General features: G+C 40.3%; 1 protein-coding gene across 1 annotated transcript in view; it reads right to left on the bottom strand.

Annotated features, from left to right (window-relative positions):
• The window catches only part of MYCBP2 (MYC binding protein 2), a 141,309-nt gene that overhangs the window by 93,317 nt on the left and 21,519 nt on the right, over window positions 1–26,473 (bottom strand). The window contains exons 6-25 of the mRNA XM_081326766.1: window positions 25,917–26,159; window positions 25,639–25,710; window positions 23,632–23,728; window positions 19,959–20,032; window positions 18,446–18,584; window positions 16,575–16,651; window positions 15,490–15,694; window positions 13,984–14,148; window positions 13,025–13,183; window positions 11,901–12,108; window positions 9,258–9,403; window positions 7,863–7,964; window positions 6,818–6,937; window positions 6,225–6,306; window positions 5,200–5,317; window positions 3,629–3,833; window positions 2,564–2,717; window positions 1,718–1,890; window positions 1,074–1,199; window positions 847–974 (exon numbers count right to left, since the gene is read on the bottom strand). Of these exons, the coding sequence (XP_081182892.1) occupies window positions 847–974; window positions 1,074–1,199; window positions 1,718–1,890; window positions 2,564–2,717; window positions 3,629–3,833; window positions 5,200–5,317; window positions 6,225–6,306; window positions 6,818–6,937; window positions 7,863–7,964; window positions 9,258–9,403; window positions 11,901–12,108; window positions 13,025–13,183; window positions 13,984–14,148; window positions 15,490–15,694; window positions 16,575–16,651; window positions 18,446–18,584; window positions 19,959–20,032; window positions 23,632–23,728; window positions 25,639–25,710; window positions 25,917–26,159 (2,793 nt within the window). The remainder of the gene's footprint in view (window positions 1–846; window positions 975–1,073; window positions 1,200–1,717; window positions 1,891–2,563; window positions 2,718–3,628; window positions 3,834–5,199; window positions 5,318–6,224; window positions 6,307–6,817; window positions 6,938–7,862; window positions 7,965–9,257; window positions 9,404–11,900; window positions 12,109–13,024; window positions 13,184–13,983; window positions 14,149–15,489; window positions 15,695–16,574; window positions 16,652–18,445; window positions 18,585–19,958; window positions 20,033–23,631; window positions 23,729–25,638; window positions 25,711–25,916; window positions 26,160–26,473) is intronic.

Genomic DNA, 26,473 nt, shown 5'->3' with positions numbered 1-26,473 from the left:
GTTTTATACATTTTAGCTAACCGTGTTGGGGGGAGATGCCACCGGTAAAACATCTTGTATAGATTTTCTCTGTAAGCTGTGGCCAGCGTTATCTTTTTATTTCTATCCCATAATGTTTGCCACACATCAAGATCAATACCATGTCTCCGAGAATATGTTCCAATTTTAGAACAAAACATAGCCATTCTGAAACTTCAAATCAAAGGCCCTGTTTGGCATTTTCTAAAGTCAACACTTCCAACTCTATGTTGCTAGAGTTTTAATTGGGGTCCAGGACAAATGTTCTTGTGCAACTGTTCTCAACAAATCATTCATTTTAGCACATAACAGAATGGGGAGGGTATAGCCTGACTGTTTTTCAAGCAATACACAATCCAAAGTTTTGAAAGCGCTGGATGAAATAAATGGCAGGCTATTCGGTTTATATACATCACCACAATTCCTACGGGGCTTACAGTTTTTGATGAAGCCTCATAGGCTAGCCTTAGCCAAAACTCAGTGTGATGGGTTTTAGAAACTAATCGACAATTTTTAATACCAATAAAAAATTTGGAGGTTTATATGGGTTCAGTTATTTTAACACCCCCAATTTTAGATACGTGCCACTACACGACAACTGTTTTATAAGAGTAATAAAGGCCACCTTTATGACAACTTGTAATAAGAAATAGGCTTCAGGGAAGAGAGAGAGACAAAAATCAAATGTGAACTGCGTATCTCTTATTATTTTCACAATTATTTTCATATTTGTTTCCAGAAAAGCAAGCTCCATTCCCCCCTGACATTTCAAGTGCTGCCTGATCAAAGCCATTCAAATTCACATTTGAACACAGCTCATTCCCCTACCTTTATTTTAGCTGTGTACTCTCCTCTGCCACCAAAAAGGCCCAGGCCACCAAGCAAGAGGTCAGTATCTGCACAAAAGCGAATGGCTTCAACCGAGTGGGCTGAGTAACCCCACCCTCCGCCATGACCTAAGGAAAAAAGAAAGCAGGTGATCGCACAATTGTCCACAGGGGTTCCTGGCAAGGGGGGAGGGGGGAGGATCAGCAGCTAAGAAAAAAAGGGTTTACTTTCAAATCTGTTGACAATGCTGTAGTCTTCCTTGGAGTAGACTTTCAGCACCGCGTGACTCTCCTCTTCTGTGTTCATCACACCCATTTTTAAGTCCTGCATGGCTGCCAATGTGTCCAGGCAACCTTTAAAAATAAAGGGAAAGGATGAATAGAGTTGGGTCGTACCCATCCGAATGGACTAGTACTAATAGATTACAAAGGATAATCACTGTGGGTTGTAGTTTGGAGTTCATTATGGCTTGGAGAGCACGATAAGGCAGCAAATCTGGCTTTCTATCTAAAAAAAGACCCCAAAGGAATATAAAGCAGTTTGCAAATGATTTGTACTCCACAGCTGCGCAGCTACAACTGTAGGATTAGAATTTCTGCAGGTTAGCATTTTGCATGCTGACTTAAATTTATCAAATTTATCAAAAGGAAACACTGTTTAGTATCTGACAGCACAGCCCTTCAATGTTCCAAGCCCTTCAACTACAAAAGCCTTAGGAAAAAAAATCTAATATAGGTCAATCTCGCCTACTGACAGCCTCATGAAAATAACTATTATGACAGGACTATCTGTATTGTTCTTACAGCTAATGAAGCTCTTCTTGCAATAGCATTTGCTATTTTCCTAATGACTTGAGGTGGATCATTCATACCGAGCATGTGCAAAGCTGCATGGGATCTTGTGGTAAGCGCTTTGGATCCTGTTGGAAGAGCCAGTTCTGGACTGAGAATGCTGCAACGGGACTGTGTGTCTGGAGTGGATGGGAGCCTGGAATCAGCCACAACTGAGTTGTAACTCCACAATTCTCTTGTATTTGGTCGAAACCTGTTCAAAATAATAAGATTCAATACCTTTCAAGCTCTTATTATTACTGTGGCCTAATGAACTCAAGCAAATGGATTTCAGATTAAGAGGTTGCAACTTCATGCTGGTCTTGTAATGACTGCAATGGACAGCCAGATGGGTCTTATTCTAGAAAATTATGGGAGATGGTTAAAGGAGGATGAAGAACAAAGACAGACATTCTGTCTCTCTAACGACACAAATTCTATTGAATACCTAAGCCTAGGGAATATCTGGAGAATGAATAGAACAAGACTAACAGAATAGCTAAAATTCTAAATTCTCCCATGATTTTATTACAAATGTCACCTCTCCTGGCCTAGACAACCTTCTTTTAACTTTTCACATTAACACACAGAGCAGACTCTCTACCCAAAATTACAGTTCTGGCTTGTTATCCCTCTTAGTGAAGATCACCACCACCACTTGTTTTTCCACCGTGCCTCTCCACATTTTTCTCCTTTATTATGCACCCTTTCTTGTTGCCCTTTGAGCTCATCTGTATTCTCTTTTCTTAAAAAAAAAAGGAAAAAAAAGCAAGCTTCATCATTCCAAAGCAGGACGCATTGGTTCCTTTCCATATTCCCTAAACTGGCTTTTGAAAAGTTTTCCTCCTAGTCTGTAGTACTTTATTTCTACCCCTAGCAACACTTACCGCCAAATGACATCGTAAACAGGATCTAGACACACGCCAAACCCCTGTAGGTCCTCCTGTTCCGAATCGTTAAATGTTTTACAACTTCCATCGACTTTGTTTATCAAAAGACACTTAAATGGAGGGGGCTCCGATATAGAAGCTGGTATCAAGCCTAAGAAACACGTAAGCCAAAGTCAAACATTGGGCCATTATTCAATGTCTTAAATATTAAGAATTGTATTCACTGCATTCACCTGAGCTGAATTTAAGAAGCTTTCCTCATCCCAAAAGTAATTGGAAAGAAAAACGGTTAGATTCCTACATTCTCCTCTATATTCCAATGTTCTCCTCTGGGAAACTTAGCCTGAACGTGATGACCCAGGCCACACACTCCCAACAAAGGGCAAAGAAACCCCCCCCCCCAAATAAGTATTAATCTTTTGAGTTAACTGCCTGGAGCAGACCCTGCCATTTTCTTGGCTGCATTTCTCAGCTCTGGCCTCCTCTTTCTTTTTCCCAGGCTGAGCCAGGCCTGGCCAAGGTTACCCAACTGGCTGTGCGCTTCAGGCAAGAGTGGAATTCACGGTCTAGCCTCCGACCACTAAATCAACTGGTTGCCCTGATTAAAATGATTGCCTGTCAAAAGTTAGGCCTCCCTAATATAAATGAGTGGGGGGCTCTTTTGTCCCCTCTCTTCTTCCCCTCTACACACACAGGTTAAACTTCTGTGATGGGAGACTCTCCTCCTGCTGGAACCATCTTTTTTTCCCCCCAGAAACAGCACAAGGAGCCACAAAGATTTGTTCCTTTCACTGGCGCCTCTGCCGGGCCCATCTGCACATCCCACCCACAAGCTTGCTTTTCACTGCTGGTGCAGCTTTGCAAGGCAACCCTGGTCCCCCCTTCCCATGTATCACTCCCCACCCCCCACTCCGAGGCTCCCCCATGGACAAACGATGATTTTGGGAGAAGATATCCCTCCTCTTGACTTTGAGGGAGTCCATAAATCAGCCGAAACCACCACCACCACCACCACCAGGAATGAATGGTTTCTTGAGCTGCAGCAGCTAACAAGCCTCTTGCCTATGATATGCCGGCTGGCAAAAATCTCCGATGTTGCCAGCACGTGAGAATTGATCAGAGCTTCGTCAATCCGAAGAAAAGTCTGGTCCCCGCTGGCTCCAACCCAGGTGGCCTTGCGCCCATACTTAGAGCCCACGTTAGGCACGGCTGCTGGCTTTGCGTTCCAGTAGGGAATATCCAGAATAGGTCGGCCAAGCTGCCCTTTCTGAATGGGTAAATTAGGAAGGGGAAAAGGAGTGGAAAATTAAGCATTTGAGGGAAGCTCAGATGGTAAAGACACATTCTCAGCTTTGTCAGCTGTGGCCCACACAAAGGTTTCATTAAAAAACACACAAACAAACAAACAAACCATTTGTGGTTTAGTTTCTTCTATCAACCTCCTATGACAAATAATCCGAGAGCCTATCAGTATTAATTATTAATATTCAACTGTAATTCATGTTTACCGTATTTTCCGGCGTATAAGACGACTCGGCGTATAAGACGACCCCCAACTTTTGGGAAGATTTTCAAGATTTTTCGTCTTATACGCCGGAAAATACTTACATGCCAGTTGCCAAGTGTCCGACACAAGCCTGATTCAGCCCCGTCTGATGCAGATGGTGCAAAGCCTCCCTTTTGAAGCCCAAAGGGGCTTTTCCTTCCACCCACCCTTTGGAATAAACGCAAGAGCTGCATTCACAAGACACGCTCTTCCAGGCCAGACTCTGCAAACCGCACGCCAGAAGCCGCAACCACTGCGGGAACTCCGAGTCCCCGCCTTTCGGCAGCCTGCACAGCTGAGCGCAATCCGGCTTTGAGAGCGGATTTGCAGACGGAGCAGCCGCGTGTCTGGAGCCAAGTCCCGCCCAGGAGGCGGTCAGCCAGGCGGGCCCGGAAGACACACTGGAGAGCCGGGCTTGGGGCGGCCATGCCGAGGCCGGCTGGCGAGGGCCGCTGCGTGGTCTGCGGGCGAGAGGGGCGCCAGGCTGCCAGGTACCGCTGTCCAGACTGCCGGGAGAGACAGTGGGTAGCAGGGCGCGCTCTGTTTATGCTCAGATGCTGCTTGGGTGAGGGGGAGGGGCTTCCTGCCGCTCCCGGGGTCTGGCGTTTGCAAGGGGGAGGGGAAGGGGCTTAGAGGCTCTTGGGGGTGGGAAGGGAGAGTCACGTTGGAGGGGGGACTGGACTAAGGAGGCTTGAGGTTGCTTTGGAAGAACGGGGACACTCGATTGATTTATGTGGTTTTTTTCCAGCGTATAAGACGACTGGGCGTATAAGACGACCCCCCCCAACTTTTGAGAAGATTTTCATGGGTTAAAAAGTCGTCTTATACGCCGGAAAATACGGTATATGAATTGGTTGGGGACTGTTAAGGGTTAGTCCCAAGGTCAAAAAAAAAGACTATAATGGGCCGGGGACTCATTTTTAATTGAAAAATTATGTCTTGAATCCCTCCAGTTTTAAAGACTTGAAAACATACTTAAATTTAACACTGTCCCACCCCAGACAAGAAGTCTCTCTAAAGATGGAGAACATTCTGCATTAAGCAACAGGTTTGGACAAGGAAAGTCATTTTAAGGAAAAGTGCTTACAGAGAAACTTCCAAAGGTAAAGACTTGTCCATCCATCAACAGGACAGCTGTGTGGTTGCTGCCGGCGCTGACCTGGGTGCTGGGTCCTGGTAATGCTTGCACTAGGGTGGGACATCCCCTAATTAAAAAAACAAAAGCAACTGTAAATTCATCCATTCTTGGGTACCAATGCACAACATGAAACTAATTGAACCTGAAATGGCACAATTAGAATAACGAATGACCTCGTGAATTTGGGGAATGGCGAGCAAGTCAAGGAAAGCATTTAGGTTGTTCAAATAGTGAATGGACCATATTTACTGTTTGAGCAGTTTAAATGCTTTCCTTGACCTGGTCAAATCAGCAGTTGGCAACTCATGGTGGACCTGAGCTGACCTCCAAAAAGATAAATGGGACCAGACCTTGAAGAGCTGGGATTGGGAATGACTAGGAATACCAGTCATTCCCCAAAAGGAAATGGTCACGTAATGACCAGCTTAATGACGTCACTTAGCAATTGAAATCCAGTCTCAATTGGGGTTGTAAATTGCCGACCTGTATAAGGGTTAAAATATCTGTGGTAATAATAGGAGGGAAGAAGATGAGGATGATGTAAAGATCATGACCCGACCGTCAGACTCTAGCTGTGCTATCCTAAAAAATTAATAGGCAGTATTGAAAGCCCAGAAACAAGAATGGTGCAGTAACCTAGAGGCGAAAATGCTCACCTCCCTCTTGGGAGGTTGAGAATTCAAACTCAGGCAATGGCAGATGTTTCTCTATCGGGGCACAAAGAGAAAATATCTGCTGCAAACTCCCAGTAGGTGTCAGGAAGGGCAACCAGCTAGTAAATGCTCAGTTCCATCTAGTCAGATTCCATCCCGAACTGAGGGATTACAGGGTCATAAAAAGGGAGTTTTAATGACAGTCCAGAAACAGAACAATGAGACAGCACCAAAATCCGAAAGGTCTTATTCTGCAAATAAAATAAACCAATGTAATCATCTCATTAAAATTTTCATTTTTTTAGTGCAAGACTTGCATACCTAGAATTCACATCTCCATGCCCAAGCTGCCCGTGCTGGCCATATCCAAATGTGTAAACATCCCCGTTCTCCATTAGAACAACTAGGGAATAAAATGGGAAATTGATTAATATCCTGATTATCAAGCTTCACATCATGAATTCATCACTGCAAAGAGCAGTCTGAGCCCCTAATATATAAATATACTCAAGTGGATAAAATTGTCTTCTAGAAGAGCTGCTACCTAAGTCTTGGCCATCTGGACTTTTCCGTTACCCATGACTCTAGGCCAGGGGTAGGCAACCTTGGCTCTTTTATGACTCGTGGACTTCAACTCCCAGAATTCTTGAGCCAGCCATACTGAGGGGAAAGGGAGAGGTTTCCAAGCTGAGCCATGCTGGCTCAGGAATTCTGGGAGTTGAAGTCCACGAGTCATAAAAGAGCCAAGGTTGCCTACCCCTGCTCTAGGCACATGTACAAGCCACCCTTTTTACACACGTATAGACACAAAGACTTGCACACTTGTGCCATCCCCACCAGGCTTTAAATCCTTCTCTGAAAAAGTACAGGGGAAAAAATAAAGTTCCTAGATAGATCTGATAAAAAGGCTGTACCTGAGTGGTGAAATCCACAACTAACTTGTATAGCTCGGAGATCACAATCAAAGTGGACAGTGCCTGGAGGGTAGGTGGTGATTTTGCTGGCATCTTTGTCACTTCTATCTCCACTTCCATCTACAAATTTAAGACATGAAGATCTTCCATTATGTCTCTCAATTAGCTTCACAATCAACATCATCAAATCACATAGTAAGAACAAGGATATCATAATATTATAACTAGAACATGCAGGTAATTCAGTACTCGGATATAGCTATTGTTAAACATGAAACATAATTAATTCAGATTTATCAGTTTACAATGACAACCCAGAATTTGGATACAATTTTTATATGTTAACGAGGGATGTATCCATCATCCATTCAAAGAAATTTAAAATGTAAAACTGTTATATAGCCACATTTTTTAAAAATAGATTATTTACATATTGATTAGGTATAAGTATGCAATGCTTGATGCAAATAATAACCACAAATAATTGGAACTCCTGGTTTCTCTAAAAAATAAACAGTATTTAATGTTTTTAACAGTATTTAAAACATTACAAGATTTTACTGTATTGTTTTAACAAAACAGTAAAGACATTTGTTAGGATAAAAAATTTATTTTGAATATCAGAACGACAAGAATAAGCTCCAAAGTAGACTGCCAATCACTACAAATAATAGTGGAGAATCAGTGACATTAATTTTTCAGACTGTTATTTTTGAAATTCACATCTTGATTTATTACTATTTTTCTTAAAAAGAGTGTTTCAGAAAAAAGGAAAAAAAATGAAAATAAAGAATAAGATTTTTTAAATAAATAAATAAATCACTATTTTATCTCAAAAGATTCCTGGGTGGATGAAAACCTAAATATGATTGAAAGAAAAATACAATGGATCTATATTCCGTTATCATCTTTTGGACAAATTTCATCAACTTATCCTTTCTATTCTTTATCATAAAGGACACACATAAAATTTAATAACACAAATTTTAATAACTAGGGGGTGGATGGAGGGATGGGTGGAAAGAAAGGAACCCCAATGTCTAACCTCTCCCTTCCTCCAGTCTGTGCCTTCTGTTCACACGCTGCCTCTTCTCTTCTTGCCTCAGCTGGAGATGTTCTTCAAGGTTAACGCCGGGCACAGGGACAGCTGCGTCACAAAAAGGGAAAGCAATCAATGTACACTATACCTTTGTGCCCCAAAGATGGTAAATTGCACCAAATGAGGAAAAAGTGGTTTTTCTTGGGTAAAGACCACTGGAACCTATTGCCCAAATCACCACAGGGACATTTAAATAAGCGCCTTCTGACAGGATTTGGATCATGAAGGAAAATATTTGGGAAGCAGACCCAGGTGCAGACACACACCCCTTCTCACACAGGTGCTGCTCGGTTTATTTAATTTTATATTTTTTAACTTAATTTTATATTTTTTAAAATTTTATTTTTATTTTTTTATTTTTTTAATTTTATTTTTAATTTTATTTTATTTTTATTTAACTTTATATTTTTTATTTAATTTTATATATTTTTTATTTTTTAAATTTTATTTTATTTATTTAGCTTTATATTTTTTATTTAATTTTATACTTATTTAATTTTATATTTTATATTTTTATTTTATATTTATTTTATTTAGCTTTAGTTTTTATTTTATATTTTATAACTTTATTTTATATTATACATTTTTTATTTTATTTGTTTTTGTTATTTTATTTTATTTTTATCTAATTTATAGACAGCCCATGTTACCACAAGGTAACTCTGGGTGGTTTACAATATTAAAAAAGATAAAATATTACAAAACCTATACAAAGGGAAAAAGATAAATACTCAACCCTAACTAAAAGATGGGAGGCAGGGCCTGTTCAGATAAAGGGGTGGGCTAGGGCTTAGATCTGAAGGTGTTGGGATGCTTTCTCTTTCCCCAGTTAGGTGTCATGCTGTTTTACAATAGAAATGTTCAATGATTACTTGAAGAAAAATGTATTTGGGGCATTTAGGACAAAATGCTGTAGAAGGGATCTACCTGTCCGCTTTTCTCTTTCCCCTTAAATCACTGAGGGAAATTGCATCCAGCCATCTTGCAGTCAGATTGGGATGGCCCCCTACTGGGGTTCAGGGGATCTCCAAAGAGTGAATTAATGAATTGGAGCTTCCCGTTTTCTTATTTATTTATAGTCCATATTTCTTAACCGCCCATCCTCCTCTGGTGCCTTACTAAAAGGAAGATTACCAAACCGAGAACCCCCAGGAGAATCCATCTTTTTTGAGAGATGATTTTGGACCACTGTATTTTTATATTTTACTGGGTGGGGTGGGAAAGAATGACCCAAAAATCCTTGACTGATGAAGAAAATATTTTCTCTAGGAAAATTTCCCTAGGAAGATTTTCACCGCTGGATGATTTTGTAAAAGCTAGTTCCCGGTTATGCTTGCTTACCCAGCAAGAGATCCAGCGGGATCATCTCTTTGACTGCATCAAGGATTCCTCTTTGTCGGGCTTCCTGCCCGTCCAGTTCTCTGGCACAGGCTTTGCAACAGCCACACACAGCACATCCGGACTCTCCCGATCCACAGCCACAGATCCTGCAGGAGTAAAAGGTCCCGTTTCTATTACGAGCCAGGCAGAGATGGTGCCCTGCATCAGGTACCACCCGACTCAAAGGGCTCGGGGGACCGAAGAGAACCCCATCACTGTCCGGGCGCCATCAAGCATCCATTCGAAGAATTCTCCTCAACTACGTGATCTGGCAGCGCCAGTCCAAAAGAACAAAGGTGAAGGTAAAGGAGTCCCTGCCAGGTTTTACTCGGTTCGTCGTAGCCGATTGTAGCGGGCAGTGGTCATCTCCATTTCTAGGCCACTGAGCCAACGCTGTCTGAAAGTGTTTCTGTGGTTGGGTGGCCAGCATGACAACACGCTGCAATGCAGAGCATGCGGCAAAACACAGAATGCTTTTACCTTCCCACCAAAGTGGTACCTAGTTTTCCACTCGCATTTACATGCTTTCGAACTACTAGGTTGGCAGAAGCTGGGGCAAGTGACAGGAGCTCACTCCATCAAGGGGTGATAGGACTCGAACCGCTGGAACATAAACCTTCTCCAGCGTCTTTTAGGCCACTGAGCCACATGCCTCTCCCCAAAGAACCACCACCACAAAAAAAAAAAAAACCCAACACCCCATAGTATTGCTTCTTCAAAGACACCAAAGCCCTGCAAGGCTAGCAAACTCAGGAAACAAGAACCACTTGGAAATCTGAAATGGACTTTATTATGTAAAATAGACCAGAAAGCCTGCCAAAGCAAAGAGTGTAGGTAGCATGATTCCGCCAGGACTCAGGCAGTGGCTGATGTTCTGTCGCATCCCAAGCCTCTCTGGTAATGCTCCTGTGTCATCCACTGCACCCCAAGGTCAGTTAAACCTTCTCCCGCAGAGGCAAAGCATACGGCAGAATGGTGCCACTTTTCCTTTGACAGCTTAATTTTGGAGTTAGTCACCTTGAAGTTCTATTTCATTTCACTGGACGTTCAATTAATCTACTAGCTCTGGGTTTTTTCCCCTGAACGGGCTCCAAAACCACTGGACCTGAGTCCAAATATGGATTTCTTACTTTGGTTCTGGGAAGAGGTCATAACTCTGCAACTGAAAACATTAATGGTTGCCTGAATTAATTATATCCTATTCTAAAAATATCTATCCCTGCTTAATTGAAGTCGGGTCCATAAAGCATTTAGGTGCATGCTGTGTAACTGGGAAAAATCCCTAGTATCTTGACTAATAACTATATCTACGCATGACACTTCACCACGTAAACTTCCATCTGTGGTAGAAAAGGAATACAATCACTAAGTGAGCCATTTATAACCAAGAATAAATTATTATGAATTCTAACAACATATGTGAAATTTCAAAGGTTATTTATAAAATATTCTTCAATCACAAGACTGGCTTATTACCAAAAACAGACACATTTTGCTTTTCTTTAACATGTAGGAACCAACCTGGTTGGGTACTGTAAAGAAAAGAAAAAGCAGTAAATTGTGCCCCCCTGTTCTACACAAACACATACACACAAACACACACACAAAGAAGAAAAAGCAGTCAACAGGTTGAGCTAAACATTACATTAATCTTCAAATCCTTCTATTAACTATATGCTATTATATTTAGTCCATAGAAAGTCTACAAATGGTGTCTAGTCTCTTATAGTCCACTATCTCTAGTCCATTATTTGTACTCAAAGCAGTTAATTTCACCATTTCTGCTAAATTTAAATGTTAAATTTAATTGACCACTTTTTCTTCTTTTTTGTACACTATTTTTTTTGGTTGTTGTCAGGGTTGAATGTATGCTTTTGTTTTGTTTCATTTTGTTTATTATTCTGTATTTTATTCTTTCTGATACAACAATAAATATAGAAAAACTTTTTTTTTCTTTTTTGGAGTGAGGCACTTTCCCACAAGCCACCAAGCTATGACTAAGAAAAGACAGGATCTGAGCAAGTAGCTTATACGGAAAGTTATGCACTCGCAAAAAAAATGGAAGTTTAACTTTTGTACAGTTGCTATAAAAACATCTCCCAAATGTGCTTTTCCAAAAGACAACTGGTTTTTTTTTCCTTGAAAACTTCTTGCTTCTCAACCAAGAAGCTTTTTCAGTTCTGAAAAAGTTTCTTGGATTAGAAGCTTCTTCAGAACTGAACGAAACATTTTTTCAAAGGGGGAAAAAAATAAGTCCAACAGCTTTTTGGAAAAGTACCTAAACGTTAGATGGCCTAGATCAGGGATGTCAAACTACCGGCCCACAGGCCGGATGCATCATAGTGAAACCGCGCCCACCCCATTGCCGGCAATGGGAAAAAAGTCGCTATACGTCACGATATGTCGCGACACATCACGTGATGTTGCGAGTTTGACACCCCTGGCCTAGACGATTGAGAACCTTCATAGGCACAAAAACATCTGAAATTATTTGGCAGATATCTCTTCCAAATATTTGTTCAAGAGATTGATGGGGACCAAAAGAGGAGGACCAAAAAGAGATGGTGCATCTGTGCTCACAATCACCTCTGTCTCTCTACTTACCCTCCTGGCACCCTGTCAGGTCGCCCGCTGCTGACACAACTGGCTCCATAGCCCGTGCAGTCCCCACACACCGTGCACACCATGCATTGTTCCAACTTCCACTTGTGCATTCCTGGCAGGCACATCATGGACTTCTCCTCTTTCTCATCCAGCTCCTCTTCTAAATCTTCATCCATGGCTGTGGCCATGTTCTCAACACCAAAACCTCCTCAAGAGAAGAGAGATTCAATTAGATTTCATCCCTCAAGGCTGTCGTGCAAAAACAGCACATTCCTTTTCAACATATGCAATAGATCATCTATGCTCACTGGAAAAGATCTAAATGTGGCGATCATCTCCTCCCTGCAGCCCCACAAAAACTCGGGATCTGAGAGTTCATGTTCAGCCAAAATAATCTCCTTTCAAGTAAAAATGTGGGAAATATGGCTTATTTCAACAATTCACTAAATTAAACGTTGACTGGATCTTAACCTGAGCTGGGACAAACATGGTTCATCTAATTTGTACATGACCTAAACCAAGGTCATAAAATGACTCATTTTGGATTTAGCAGGCTCATGTAGTGTGATTTGCACATCATGCTAGATTGGGAGTTTGTGCATTAGAGACAAATTTCTTGTGTGTCTAATCAAAGTTTGCCATATAAGGTATTCTAATTTCTATTAATTCTTATTCTTATTCTATTCTATCATTCTATCCTATTCTGCGTTCTGTTCTATTCTACTCTACATTCCATTCTATATTCTATTCTGCATTCTGTTAATATTCTATTCTACATTTTATTTTGCATTCTATTCTATTCTTCATTCTATACTATTCTGCGTTCTGTTTTATTCTATTCTACATTCTATTCTGCACTCCGTTGTATTGTATTCAGCATTCTATTCCATTCCATTCTATTCTATTCTCGCAATAAGCCAGAAACTTGGCTCTGCACTTCTAGGAAGGACTCTGCATTACATGCTCAACTGCATTTATATGTGCAAGCTCACTACAGAAAAGGAAATATATTCATTAACTACAGGTCTATCAGAAAGCAAAATCATTAAACAATTCAGGAAATAATCCTTCTTAAGTATTAAAGTCATAAGATAAAAAAGAGGAGAAATAAAGGCAACACTGACCTTTTCCCCCATGACTCATGGACCCAGTGTCTCGCCCACACTGGCCTTTGTTATTCACCCCAAAGGTCCACACCTCTCCATTCTTCATTAGCACACAAGTGTGAGCTTTGCCCATAGCTACTTGTGTTGCAAAGTGGCCTTTCAAGTCAGTTATTAAGCCTATAAAATGAACACACATTGGAAGGGTGAAAAAAAGGTTCTACCTTATCCCACACATATATACTGTAGCTATGAAGTTACTGACATCTCGGATTGGAGATAGAAAACTGACAGGTTTTAATATTAAAAGCTACTTTTAAGAAGGCAGCACATTTCGCAACAATTTTATGTGGGTCTAGTAAGGAAAGTTTCCGTTGTGTTGGTTTTGGATTATTTTAGCAGAATAATGATCAATAATTACTTAGCATCATTATTAAAGCAAATAAAAACCAATAGTACAAATGCTTACAGGGTTTCCAGTAAAAAGTAACTGCATGGAGCATTCCAAGCCTATTTTCAACTCTTGAAAGCTAACTTGACTGGCTAATGTCATGTATTGCCTTTTTTTCTCTCTCTCAAAGTCAGCCATGTTACTGGCTCCTAGCTTCTGGAACATTCTATCCTGAGGTGAGATTGGCTCCCACGCTCCTGATTTTTCATAGGAACCTTAAGACCTGGCTCTGCCAGACGGCTTGGGGACCCAATGGGGGCACGTCATACTGAAGGTGGTTGGCTAACTGAAACTTAATCCCACCTCCCCCCTCAACCCATGTGTCCAGCTCCGTCCTTTGCTATCTTGTGCTACTGATTTTATCTGCTACGTTATTTTACAATTGATGACTCTTAAATGTTTTCAAAATGTTTTTACATTGTAAGCTGCCTAGAACCGTTGGATATGAGATGGGAAGCAAATAGCTTCACAATAAATAAACAATAAAATAAAAATTACTAGCTTTAAAACAGCTACAATTTCAACTTACTTGTACTATCAGAATAAATAGCATCTTTCCCAAACATGTAGAGTTCTCCATCTTTGGAAATGACTGAACTACTTCCATTATTACACGCACTATACACTACAATCTTTCCTTCCATTTTGATCATTTTTTTTGGCTTGTAAGGTTTAGATTGCCGCCTGCTTTTGGCTTAAAGAGGGAAAAAAAGCATAAAAGTTATAGCCTGTACGTTTTATCATGGTAATAAACACATTTATCAAACGGCAACAGCTCTGAGCTTGTGACTGCTTCCAGGCATTATTGCCAGAAGAACTAAAAATAAAACAAAGTGCAAAACATCTCTGACATATTTTTCCACTGGCATTTCTGGCCATTTATGTTCAAAATCAAAAGAATGAAGGCTGTGAGGATGGACCAACATTGATCCTTTTTTTAAAAAAAACATAGCAAAGCTCCAAGACATAAAGCGATGGCATATGACCAGGACAATCCCAATTAACATCAAGACTGTTGAAAAAGTTGTACACTAAAAGAAGTTAGGTACAGTCTGTCACTTTACTAATGTAAACAAGAATACGGATCTGCAGTCGTGTTCGTTAACTGCACTGCAGGAGGTGTAATCTGTGCATTCATCACTAGTGCAATATTCAGATAAACAAGTGCCCCCACAATCTAGGATTACTCCATTCTACGCCCATTTGAGCCAAGTAGAATTTTCTTAAAATTAAGAGGAGGGGGGGTGTTGATAAGAAAAAAGTTCACAGGAGAAATAACTGGTGTCTATCAGCATCTTTTATTCAGATGCTGAATATATATGGTAAGTTTTTGTTTTGTTTTTTGCGGTCAGACCGTTTGGGTTGATGCACCTTTGGTTTTGAACTGCTATATTGCAGTGCTATTATTATGATCACTTTTGCCTTGCATTCCAACCTAGGAGCGTTAAGCAGGGCTCAAGTCGCTACTGCGATACATTATAAATTCAAATTTCTTTTTTGCTGACAAAGAGTTAAATGGGAGAGTAGAATAGCTATTTTGAGCTTCTTAGCTCTCATCAGCTAGCCATACCCTTTGTGGGATTCGAACCTAGGGCAGCCTGCATACTAGGCAGCTATATTAACCTCCAGGCCACCGGCTCTCCTCCCCTTTTGTCAGCCAAGCCAAGGGAATATAAGATAGATAGATAGATAGATAGATAGATGATAGATATAGATATACAGACATATATATATATATATATATATATATATATATATATATATATATATATATATATATATGTATATGTATATGTATATGTATATGTATATGTATATGTATATGTATATGTATATGTATATGTATATGTATATATACACACACACATACATATACATATACACACATATACATATATGTGTGTGTGTCTAGAACTCCGTTTGCTAGAACTCCATTTCTGCTACCTTCATTTTCATTTAAAATAGGTAGCATCTGCACAGTAATTCACGCAGAGAGGCCCGCCCCCATTCCCACTACGAGGACCCTGCAACGTACTTGATTCTCCGTCTTCCCCTTTACTAGCCGCGCCTGTGAAAAATACGCTGCCGTCTTCGGCCACAAGTAAGGCATGGGAGCCATCGTGCCCCACCGAGAACTGAACAATCTTTGGAGACTTGGTGATGGGCAGCTCCACCCATTTCCCTGCTGAAGGACCACCTTGCTTGATTCCAAGGCTCTGGTATTTCCCAGTGTAATAAATCTGGGGAAAGAGTTGAAAGGGGAAAGACCAAAAGAATCACACTGACATACCCAGAGGCTGAGCAGTTTTTCAAAACAGACTTTACTTTTATTTGCAGGTGGTCCTTAACTTACAACCATTCATGTAGTGACAAGTTACAAAGCTACAACAGCACTGAAAAAAGTGGTGACTTAGGACCATTTTTCACACTTATGACATTGCAGCGTTCCCATGGTCCCGTGGCTTAAAAAAAAATCATATTTTACTGGAATATTTAAACTGATAACACTGGGAAAAAAACTATTTGTCTTTTTTTATGTTGGCACCATTACAGGTAATCCTCAACTTACAACCATTCATTTAGTGACCAAAGTTACAATAGCACTGAAAAAAAGGTGATATGATTTGGTGAAATGTACAAATGGCTTTCACGTTTACAACTGTTGCAGCATCCTCGGGGGGTCAGAATTTGAGTGCTTGGCAACTGGCATGCACTCACGACGGGTGCACTGTCCCGGTGTCATGTGATCATCATTTATAACCTTCCCAGCTGGCTTCCGACAAGCAAACTCAATGGGGAGGAAGCCAGCTTCACTTAAAGACAAATGAATCACTTAAGCGCTGCAGTGATTTGCTTAACAACTGTGGCAAAAGGGTCAGAAAATAAGGCAAAACTCAATGAACAATCACACCTTGCTTAGCCACCAAAATGTGGGACTCAACGGTGGTCATATGTTGAGGACTATCTGCCTATAAGTCTGATTTTTGTTTCTTTAATGTGACGCCAGAAATGAACATTTCATGTCAAATTAGAGTCCAAGGGGACACTGTTCTGTTCCCGTAATGGTCCCTGTCTGGTAGATCTACATAATTCTCTGTCTAAAATGAGCGTTTTTGATACCTTTCCACTAGCCGTTCTCATTAGTGCAAATTCCCTTCCTGCGCCAAGAACAGCTGATTCTTCATCAAACCCTGTACCTAGGACAAAAAAAACCATCAACAGTTAAACCAGCATCCAATTTAGGTGCAATTCTATGCCGGAAGCATTTAAGCACCAAAATAGCAAACCATTTCCCCCCATTTTATTATAATTTTATAAATCTTGATGCACTGTACTATTTCAGCGTAGATTTCAGTGCAACGATATTTGTGTGATGTGATTGCAAATTGTAAACACTATATTATTTAGAAAGCTTAAATTGAAAACAAGAGAAAACAAAGTATCGCGATGCCAATATTGCGAGTATAACATTATGGCAAATTCTAATTAAGCCACAGCAGAAAGTTTGAAAAAAAAATCTATGAGCATCAGGATTTACATGGCTTGCTATGCTTTTCTTATGAGATTAATTACATTCTTCCAGGAAAACATAACAGCCCATAAAAACAATCAATGGGTGGTAAAACGTGGAGAAATCACTACTATTAACAACTGTGCATTTTCTGAATATCTGGTGTTTTGGGGTTTTTTTGCATTGCCACATGTCACTTTCCCGTTTTATTTCATTTTTATATCAACTGCATATGCTCCATGACAAAATGTACTGAATGCACTGTTGTGTTATAAAATATGCAGCTATTGGGTTCGTTTTCTATTTTAGGAAACTAATGTTTACTGCAAAGGGAACAAATATGAACTGCTCCATTTTTAAAATCTCCTTCTGGAACTTTGGAAGCTTCTGCTCGATAGGTATTGAAACCAGTAAAAATAAAAACGATGAGCTCCGGGATATAAGAAAAAATTGTTCTTTATTGCTGAGCCTTCGTCAACAAGCTGTTGACATCATCAGAGCAAGGGCTGAATGATAAGGGAGTCAGTACATACACTTGTATGGTAATAATAAGGGTCAAATTGTGGAATGTGGGTGTGGCCTACTCGTGGCAAGCTAGCTCGTGTATAATCACAGTGGTTCCGGCTTTGTTGGAAAAGCCGGTCTCTGGTTATTTGTTTTTTTTGTTTTTTTTTTCTTTTTTTTATTAAAGAGTTTTACAAAAACAAGATTTTACAATATATCCCCAAATCCCCCCCACCCCAAACCCGCCCACTTCCCCCCCCCCCACTTCCCAGAGCTAAATACAGGATTATAGTTATAATAATCATATTCTAAATAAAAAATTATACATAATATACAATTAACCAAATTCATAATGTGCTTTAACTCCCCTTTAACATAAATACATACAAAGTACCAACAATCAATAACAATATCCCTTTAAAATCTACTCATAAGCTAAATGGAACTTTTTAGTCCCATATTTATTCTGAATATAATCTATCCATCTCCTCCAAACTGAAATATATCTTTCCTATGAATGATCTTTCAAGTAAGCAGAAATCTTAGACATTTCTGCAAGATTCGAAACTTTAAGCACCCATTCTTCTATAGTAGGCAAACTATCCTTCTTCCAATATTGTCCCACCAGTAACCGTGCTGCTGTTATCATATTCAACATCAAATTGGTTTCTTTAACATCACAATCTACAACAATACCCAATAAAAACAATTGCGGAGAAAACTTTATCTTTCTCTTAAAAATCTTTTGAATGTCTCTGGTTATTTGTTGACGAAAGGTCAGCAATAAAAAAGATATTTTTCTTATTGCCCACTGCTGGTGGCAATTCTACTCTGCTGAAGGCTCTTCTTGAGAACAATTGATTAACCTCCTTTTGTATCTACTGAGCAAACTATCTACTGAGTTTGCTCACTTCTTACGTTTGATTTTCAGGGATGCTCTACAAGCAAGCAAAATACAGAAAAATCATTTCCTTACTGATAATGTGCAAATCTTTTTCCAGATCAAACAATGAGATGCCACACGCGTGTAGGCATTTTCTGGCAAGCTTTAGCTGAAGTTCTTGCTGTAATGCGGGTTCTGTACTTGTTGCAAATATTCGAACTACGAAGCCATCCTGCAACACATAATTTACCAGATCTAGTCCCGCTTCTTCCGCACTGTATCTCACTTAAAAAGACTTATGCAAGACAATGATTCTCTTGAGGAACATGTCAGTACTTTAAAAACAACACTATTCAAATGAATCATTTTCATATTAATTTAGACATAGGGCAATGCTATGTGTAAAGTTAAGAGGATAAAATAATTATAGTTCATAAATACCGTGCACACTGTGTTGGTATTATGCACAGAGTTTGTTATTGTCATAGTGCAGCTAATTATATTTGAGTTAAAAAATCCAAACGGAAGGGTGCTGAAAAACAATACTGTATACTCCTTTTTGTTTGGTTAAAAACATTGTTTCCACTGTTTTAAGTATTTATTAATACCACATTTTTTGGAAAGCAACAAGAATAGCAAGTTTCTTTTCGCACTGCCAATAATCAATTGGAATACCCCTGCCTGAGCTATTAACTATTAAAACACATTTATTTGAACAAGCCGGCCTGGTCTGATGGGTTTGGGGGTATTTTATAGTTTTGTATTAATTTATTGAATAGGGCTGTAGTATTTAATATTTTTTTAATTTTTGTACATTGTATTTTATTGTATTGCCCTGTACACCGCCCTGAGTCCTTCGGGAGAAGGGCGGTATATAAATTAAATTAAATAAATAAATAAACTGTCAAGGCAAATTGGTATTAAATAAGAATGTGCAGAATTCACAGAGAGCAGGACTTAGTTCTCTTATAGGAGCATAGCCACTCTAAACTGATGACGCATTTGACCCCACCTTCGGGCTCCACCTACTAGGCTCCTACATATTAGGCACAAAGCAACAGAGCAGAGAGAACAAAAGGAGCAATGTTTAAAACAAAATTTGTCAAATGTGAGTTGATATTTTATCAGTTGCTGCTTGTTGATCTGGTGACACGTGAACCAGCAACTCTTTTTAAAGTAACTTGCCTCTACAACTGAAAATGGGATTGAAATCATTACTGTTATATTACTAGTAGGCATCACTGCCTAATTTCCAAGCATATCAACTTTTAAAACATCCTGACATTCCGCAGGCAACCAAGCTAACATGATTTCAGCTGATGAAAAAAATATTCATATTGAATAAATCTCGATGACAAGGAAGCTAATTCTGTCCTATTTTTTCTGATTGGTTGCTTGGTGTAAACTGTAGTGACATAGCAACAGCTACATCATTAAAAGTATGCTGTTCAGCATAAGATAATATGGAAATATATTTTTCAACCTGGCAAGAATATCTATAATAATGGCAGAGTTAAGGCGAGCATCTGAATATTTAATATCTGCTGTCCAACCCTTTAACTCTAAAATAAATTAATAAAAAAAATCAGAGGAAATTTTAACTTACATCTCTAGAAGCTGCTATCTGATTAATGTACTCTCCATCAGTAAAAAGTATGTTCTGCCCTTCCATCTGACAGTCTGGGGAGAAAAAATAATTGCTTGGTCATTTCATAAAGAATACTTCATTTTCCAATGCTTGACAAACAGAGGTTCAAAATTTGGGGGAAAATACATTGAAGACTTTCAGAAGTAGCTATATTGTTCTGTTCCGTTAAAAAAAAAACCATACACTTGAGGAAACCTCAACAACTGTTTTACTATATATATACAGAAAAGTTTGTTATATTTCAAACTGGTATTTTAATGAATGAACCTTTATTGTCAAAGTACAACCATGTATACATCGAAATTGGCTGAGCCTCCCTTCATGCCCGCACCCCCAACTTACAGTGACACAAACCCTCCATCTTATTACACCATGTGAACTAATTGCACAACACACCGGCCTCGCAAGTCAATCATGCATAAAGTTTATAAAAATTATTTTCCGTTCAAAAGCCTAACAGCCCATGGATAAAAGCTGTTTTTCAGCCTGTTGGTGCAGCTGGTTATACTCCTATATCTCCTACCCGATGGTAGGAGAGTAAAGAGATACTGTCCAGGGTGTGAGTCCTCCCTGAGAATCTTCCTCACTCTTCCAAGGCAGCGAGCCCTGGCGATGTCATCCAGTGGTGTCAAGGGACAGCCCACAATTTATTGTGCTATGCTCACCACCCTCTCTAATGCTTTCCTATCTGCAGCTGTCAGACCAGCATACCAAACCACAATACCATATGAGAGGACGCTCTCTACAGTAGACCGGTAAAAGAGGGTCATAAGCCGTTGTTCTACCCTGTTCTTCCGCAAGACCCTGAGAAAGTGAAGCCTCTGTTGGGCCTTTCTGGCCACCTGGGTTGTATTAACAAATCAACATATAGCACTATTACATTATTTCTGGAAACTACTGAATGATTATACTTACAAGTGGTTCTCACACTTGTAAGAACTGTTACTGAATAGCATAAAAGCATGTCCAGTCATGTGAAAACACACCCTCTTTGAGTAGTTCTATGGTTTTGCATATCGGGACACAGGACAAATCATCTGGTCCTTCGCAGTTCTTAAAAGAAAATAAATACAACATCAAATGAACAACAACAGAGGACACATTACACATATTTGCCTCTCTTTTTGTAAAACAAATGACGTGGTGAAATATGTCCTGTGTTGTTGTTCACCTGACATTGTATTTACCTACTTTTGAGAACTGCCAAGGATCAGATGATTTTTTACTATGTCCTGATACGTAAAACCATAGAACTACTCAAAGAGGGTGCACTTCCTTTTTTGCCTGACTGTATATAATCCTAACAACTGCTGAGGGATGGGGTTGTGTCCAATATTAATATCAGCTAACATTAAGTATGTTCTGGTTATTAAAAGAGGGAAATTTAAGGCCACACAGCCACTCATCAGGAGAAAGGCGTTTGCAATAGCCAAGAGCAATCCTTCAGCCTCCAGGGAGAGCCCCTTCCCTTAAGAGAAGAAGACCCTTCAATCTCTAAGGTTAATCTGTCCCAGGCATGTTATACTGCTGGCCCGCGGGCTGGATGCATCGTCTTGAAACTGTGCCCACCCCATTGCCGGCAATGGGGAAAAAGTCGTGATACATCGCGTGACGTCGCGAGTTTGACACGCCTGATCTATCCATTTCTGCACACTCTAAAATTTTCTTGATTAAGATCTCTTCGGTTGGTAACTTTCAATTTATTTTAAAACATGGGATAAATGGTACCAATGGCTGTGAAAACGAACAAGCGAGAAATGAATGTGATATGTTCTTTTGTATATATATATATTAGTAAGGTGAATGAATATATATATATATATATATACACACACACACATATATATATATATATATACACACACACACACACACATATATATATATATATATATATATATATATATATATATATATATATATTAGTAAGAGACGCGGTGTGGCTCAGTGGGTTAGGACGCTGAGCTTGTCGATCAGATGGTCGGCAGTTTGGCAGGTCGAATCCCGAGTGCCGTGTAACAGAGTGAGCACGCCTGTTACTCGTCCCAGCTTCTGCCAACCTAGCAGTTCGAAAGCACATAAAAAAAATGCAAGTAGAAAAATAGGGACCACTCCGGTGGGAAGGTAACAGCGTTCCGTGCGCCTTTGGCGTCTAGTCATGCCGGCCACATGACCACGGAGACGTCCTCGGACAAGCACTGGCTCTTCGGCTTTGAAACGGAGATGAGCACTGGCCCCTAGAGTTGGAAACGACTAGCATGCATGTGCTTTTTTTAAGGTGAATGATACGTACTGACCAACCGATATCGTTTATGATTATCGTTTAGCATATACATTACAGCTATTTACTGATATTAGTTAGCGTTAACTGAACATATGTACCCGGACAGTAGTCTGTTTGCTAAAGCTTGAAAATGTTATGGGGGGTAACCCCGTTGTTCTCAATCCTGTCCCAACCCCAACCCCGATCCTAACCCTAACCCTGAACTTTAATCCCTATCCTGGTCCTACCCCTTCCCCAACCTTATAAAATTCAATAAAAACCTTTGTAAAAAAAAAGAGAGAGAGAAGAAGACCAATGACCCAGTCAGAGAAGACTCCTTTTCCTGCCTCCCCGGGAGATTTCTGTCCTGCTTTCAATGGGGTTGGGAAAGGAGTGGGTGCACCAGGGATGGGAGCTGGAACATTTTATTTCCCAGTGCCTTCACAAGCCCACTCTTAAGTTCACGTTTTTCAGCTGAAAAATCAAGCCACTGAAGCTGGGCCATTTTGTCAACCAACCTCTTGTTGCTTTTCAGTGGTGGCTGAGAGCAACAGTGACACCCCCACACACACACACACCCCAAATGCCCCAAAGGCTGTGTGCTCCATTCACCAACTTCACCCAGGTCTATAAGCTGAAAGATGTGGCCCCAACATTTAGGCAACATGCAAACTGTATGCAAACAACACTATGCTGTCGGTCTTCTTCCAGAGACCAGACCTCAACTCTTTCCCCAGCATGATCATAAAGCAAAAGCAAAATATGCCCATTTCATTCCTTTCTCCCTTGACGGCAGCTACTAGAAGGTATCAATTGGTGTTTGCTTAAGGCAGTGATGGCGAACCTTTTAGACACCGAGTGCCCAAACTGCAACCCAAAACCCACTTATGTATGGGTGCTGGGTGGGCGTGGCCCATTGCATGGGTCTGGCCCATTGGTGGGCGTGACTGCAGTGGTAACAGCAGACTAGGTGGGACTAAAAAGTTCAATCAATCAATTCCAACTTTTTCCCCACCAAAGTTGAAATTGATTGATTGAACCTTTTCTTTTTTCTTTTTTTTGCACACGGTGGCGGAGGCCTAAAGTGAAAAGGTTTTATAAAACCCAGCTGAAGGACTAGGACTGAGGCGAAGGCACGCGTGCCCACAGAGAGGGCCATAGGTTCGCCACCACAGGCCTAAGGTATGTTCTGGTCTGAACTACTGAACCAATCCTTGGTGAAGGGACACCCTGTGACTCAGGGGTTTCTAGAGCACTGATGATGTCACCTAGTTAGGGTAATGAAATGTCTGCAAGAAAACAAGCAAGCTCAGAGACCACCAAGGACCCCTCAGATTTGTTAAGAGTTCAAGATGCTGTTGTGCATACCTGGCAGTGTTACTATTCCATCTTGTTCCAAAGATTCAGGATTTATCCTTATGGCTGTCCTGCTGTGATTGTTTATATCCCGGTATAATAAATAGCCCTGAAAAAGAACAGATCACAACACAGAGCTTTCAGAGTGACAATCTCAGGGGCAGACCGAATGCCCCTAAAATCTTTTGACAAGGAGTTTTCTGTTCTGCAGCTCCATTTGCCAACAGGAGGAAAAGGGACAAACATAACTCGCCTGCCCTATTTAACAGGTGACAGCACAAACTTTAAAATTATCGCCAAGAATCTCAGATCACCGAAAGCACCATAGAACAAGCACTTCATAATGACATCTGATGGACATGTAGCAGGGCTGCAAGACCACCAGCAGCAAGAGCAGTAAATGTGGGGAAATATTGACATACTATCACTTGTGCTACCAGGCTAACCCCAACCTCGGCTCCTACTTCAACTTCCTCCCATGGTGCTCTGGCATCTCTTCTGGCATTTCATATCCCCAAGTTATTCAGAAAACCTAAGGACCTCTCTGGGGTTGATGCTTAGTGACAGCATTCTGGTCTAAAGCCTTTGTCATGAGTGCAAGGCTTCAGCTGAACCACCCCAGATGATCTTCTGGGAAAAAAACACCAGGCTCCTTCTGAAATCTGTTAGGTCCACTGGCCACCTGGGAAGTGTAGGGAAAAGAATTCAGACCCGGGTCGATAGAGATGCTCTGAACCAGCCAGGCAGCCTCGTCTCTCTAAAAAAAACCTGAGCAACTGCCTGCTGAACTTTTATTCACCTCCTTTTTCTGAATACCAAATACAACATTACATAAACCCCATCAATCTCAAAAAAATAGGATACATAGTGATAATTGGATACGTAGTGAGAACTTCTCAGGTGCCTATGAGATCATTACAAAAACAAGATACTAAAAGATATATGTGAAAGCTCTATCATAGCGTTTCCCAAACCTCCCACATGCCATCCTGTGCGAACCAGGAGAGTGTGCTCATCACTGTAATTCACGTAGAGGCCAATAAGAAACATTTGGGAAAGCTGAAGGTTGGGAGGCCAAAAACTGGCCATTCCCACAGGAAGACTGGTCTAAAACCACCTACCTTCTTATAGGAGGGGACAGCGCTGATAAGCCAGCAAACAGTCAGAGAGCACGTAGCAACTTCCCCAGAATCAAAAACCTATCTCTGGTATGGTTAAGCTTTCAGGTACTGAACTCGGGTGACATCCATGATCACCACAGTGGATGTGAACTCCTGAATCATCCCTTAACTCAACGATACTCGGATTCCATCATCAATTCAGGGCCGGAGAGCTTAGGCAGGGATGTTTTTGTGCAGCAGGTAAGCCAACACAACAGGAACAAACCAAACTGCTCTCCAGAGCCAAACGTCAGCCAGTTATGTATGAAAGAACGCCCATAAAGACAACACGGCTTCTGGAAGATCACTGCCCAACTTCTACCTCTCTGAAGCTACAAGACCAACGCCAAGCTTCTCTTCGAAGTACTCAACAGAAGGAGAAGATTTATTTATTTATTTATTATTTATTTTAATTCCATTTATATCCCGCCCTTCTCCGAAGACTCAGGGCGGCTTACAAGCTTAGCAGATGAAGTTAAAAGAATCTAGTTGCCACCAGCAAAATACTGATTCCCAAGCAGATCAACTGAAAGCAACTGTCTGATGGAAACATCGAATCAACGTCTTTTCTGGCCCCCTTTAAAGAAAATTAAGAGAGATAAAACTCTTTTTTTTTCTCAAAGGAAATAATGTTGGCAAATATTTTTTTTGTGAGCAGCTGAAATGGACTGTAACCTTGTTTTCCGCTAAAAATAATTTTGGAAAAATCTACTTTTTTAAAGGCATAAATCAAGACTGCTTCCTTTCAATTTTCAGAGCTTTAGAACTACACTATCAATTCAACATTTCATCCAAGGTTTTAGGCTTATTTAATTCAACATTATATTTCTTAGTGCTTGCTTTCAATCTTTTCTCTTACCTGAGCATAGCCCAGCCATGATTTCTTCTCTTTTCTGTTTTTGATGCGAGATGTGGAATTGTATATATGGCCCTGTAAATGCAGTAAAATATTGTTAAGATGCTTGATGTTGCCTTTTTTTTTTCAAACCAAAAAAGTAAACTACAAGGAAAAAAAAACCTGACTGGAAATGTTTCCATGATCTTTTATCCCATCATCCAATTTGCTATTCCGAAAAATCACACCCTCTTTCATTTTGAAATATCTTATGTAAGCTTTCATCTCGGAGGATGCATTACCCTGACGGTTCCACTGTATCCAGAGCCAATTTTGTATAATCCATCTTTGCACAATAGATACAAAAAGTAGCCATCGCTCTGAAGCAGAGTCGGGTCATCCTCATCGACTGAAATGTCCTTCAAGGACCATTTGTGCATCAGGGCAGCTCTTTTAATTCCACTGCTGAACCAATCCTGGATCTGTATTTTGCCGACCAAAACCGCCTGCACGCTTCTCTGAAGGGAATTTAAGATAGCCGGTACCTAAGGGAGAAAAAACAGCAATAACCCAAAATGATTCCTTATCATTAGAAGCTTTAAAACCACTAAATCCAAAACTGATAAGCGGATGGGGTTTTTTTTGGGGGGGGGGGGCAGCTGGGGAGGAGAAGGAGCAATAGCTAAGAGATTTTGGTTCTCGTTCAAGAATCAGTGGACCTGCTAATAAAGCTATTCAGTCAATACAAGGGAAAAAAAACCAATGGTAACCTGATCATTCAAAACTAACTGCTATTCCTGCAAGAACCTTTTCTTTGGAAGGAAAACATTAGATGGGTTCTTAAGATTTTTCCTTCTTT

This window comes from Vipera berus (assembly GCF_964194415.1).
Source record: "Vipera berus genome assembly, chromosome: 4".
Classification (NCBI taxonomy): Eukaryota; Metazoa; Chordata; class Lepidosauria; order Squamata; family Viperidae; genus Vipera; species Vipera berus.
This window is presented reverse-complemented; position numbering and strand designations above follow the sequence as displayed.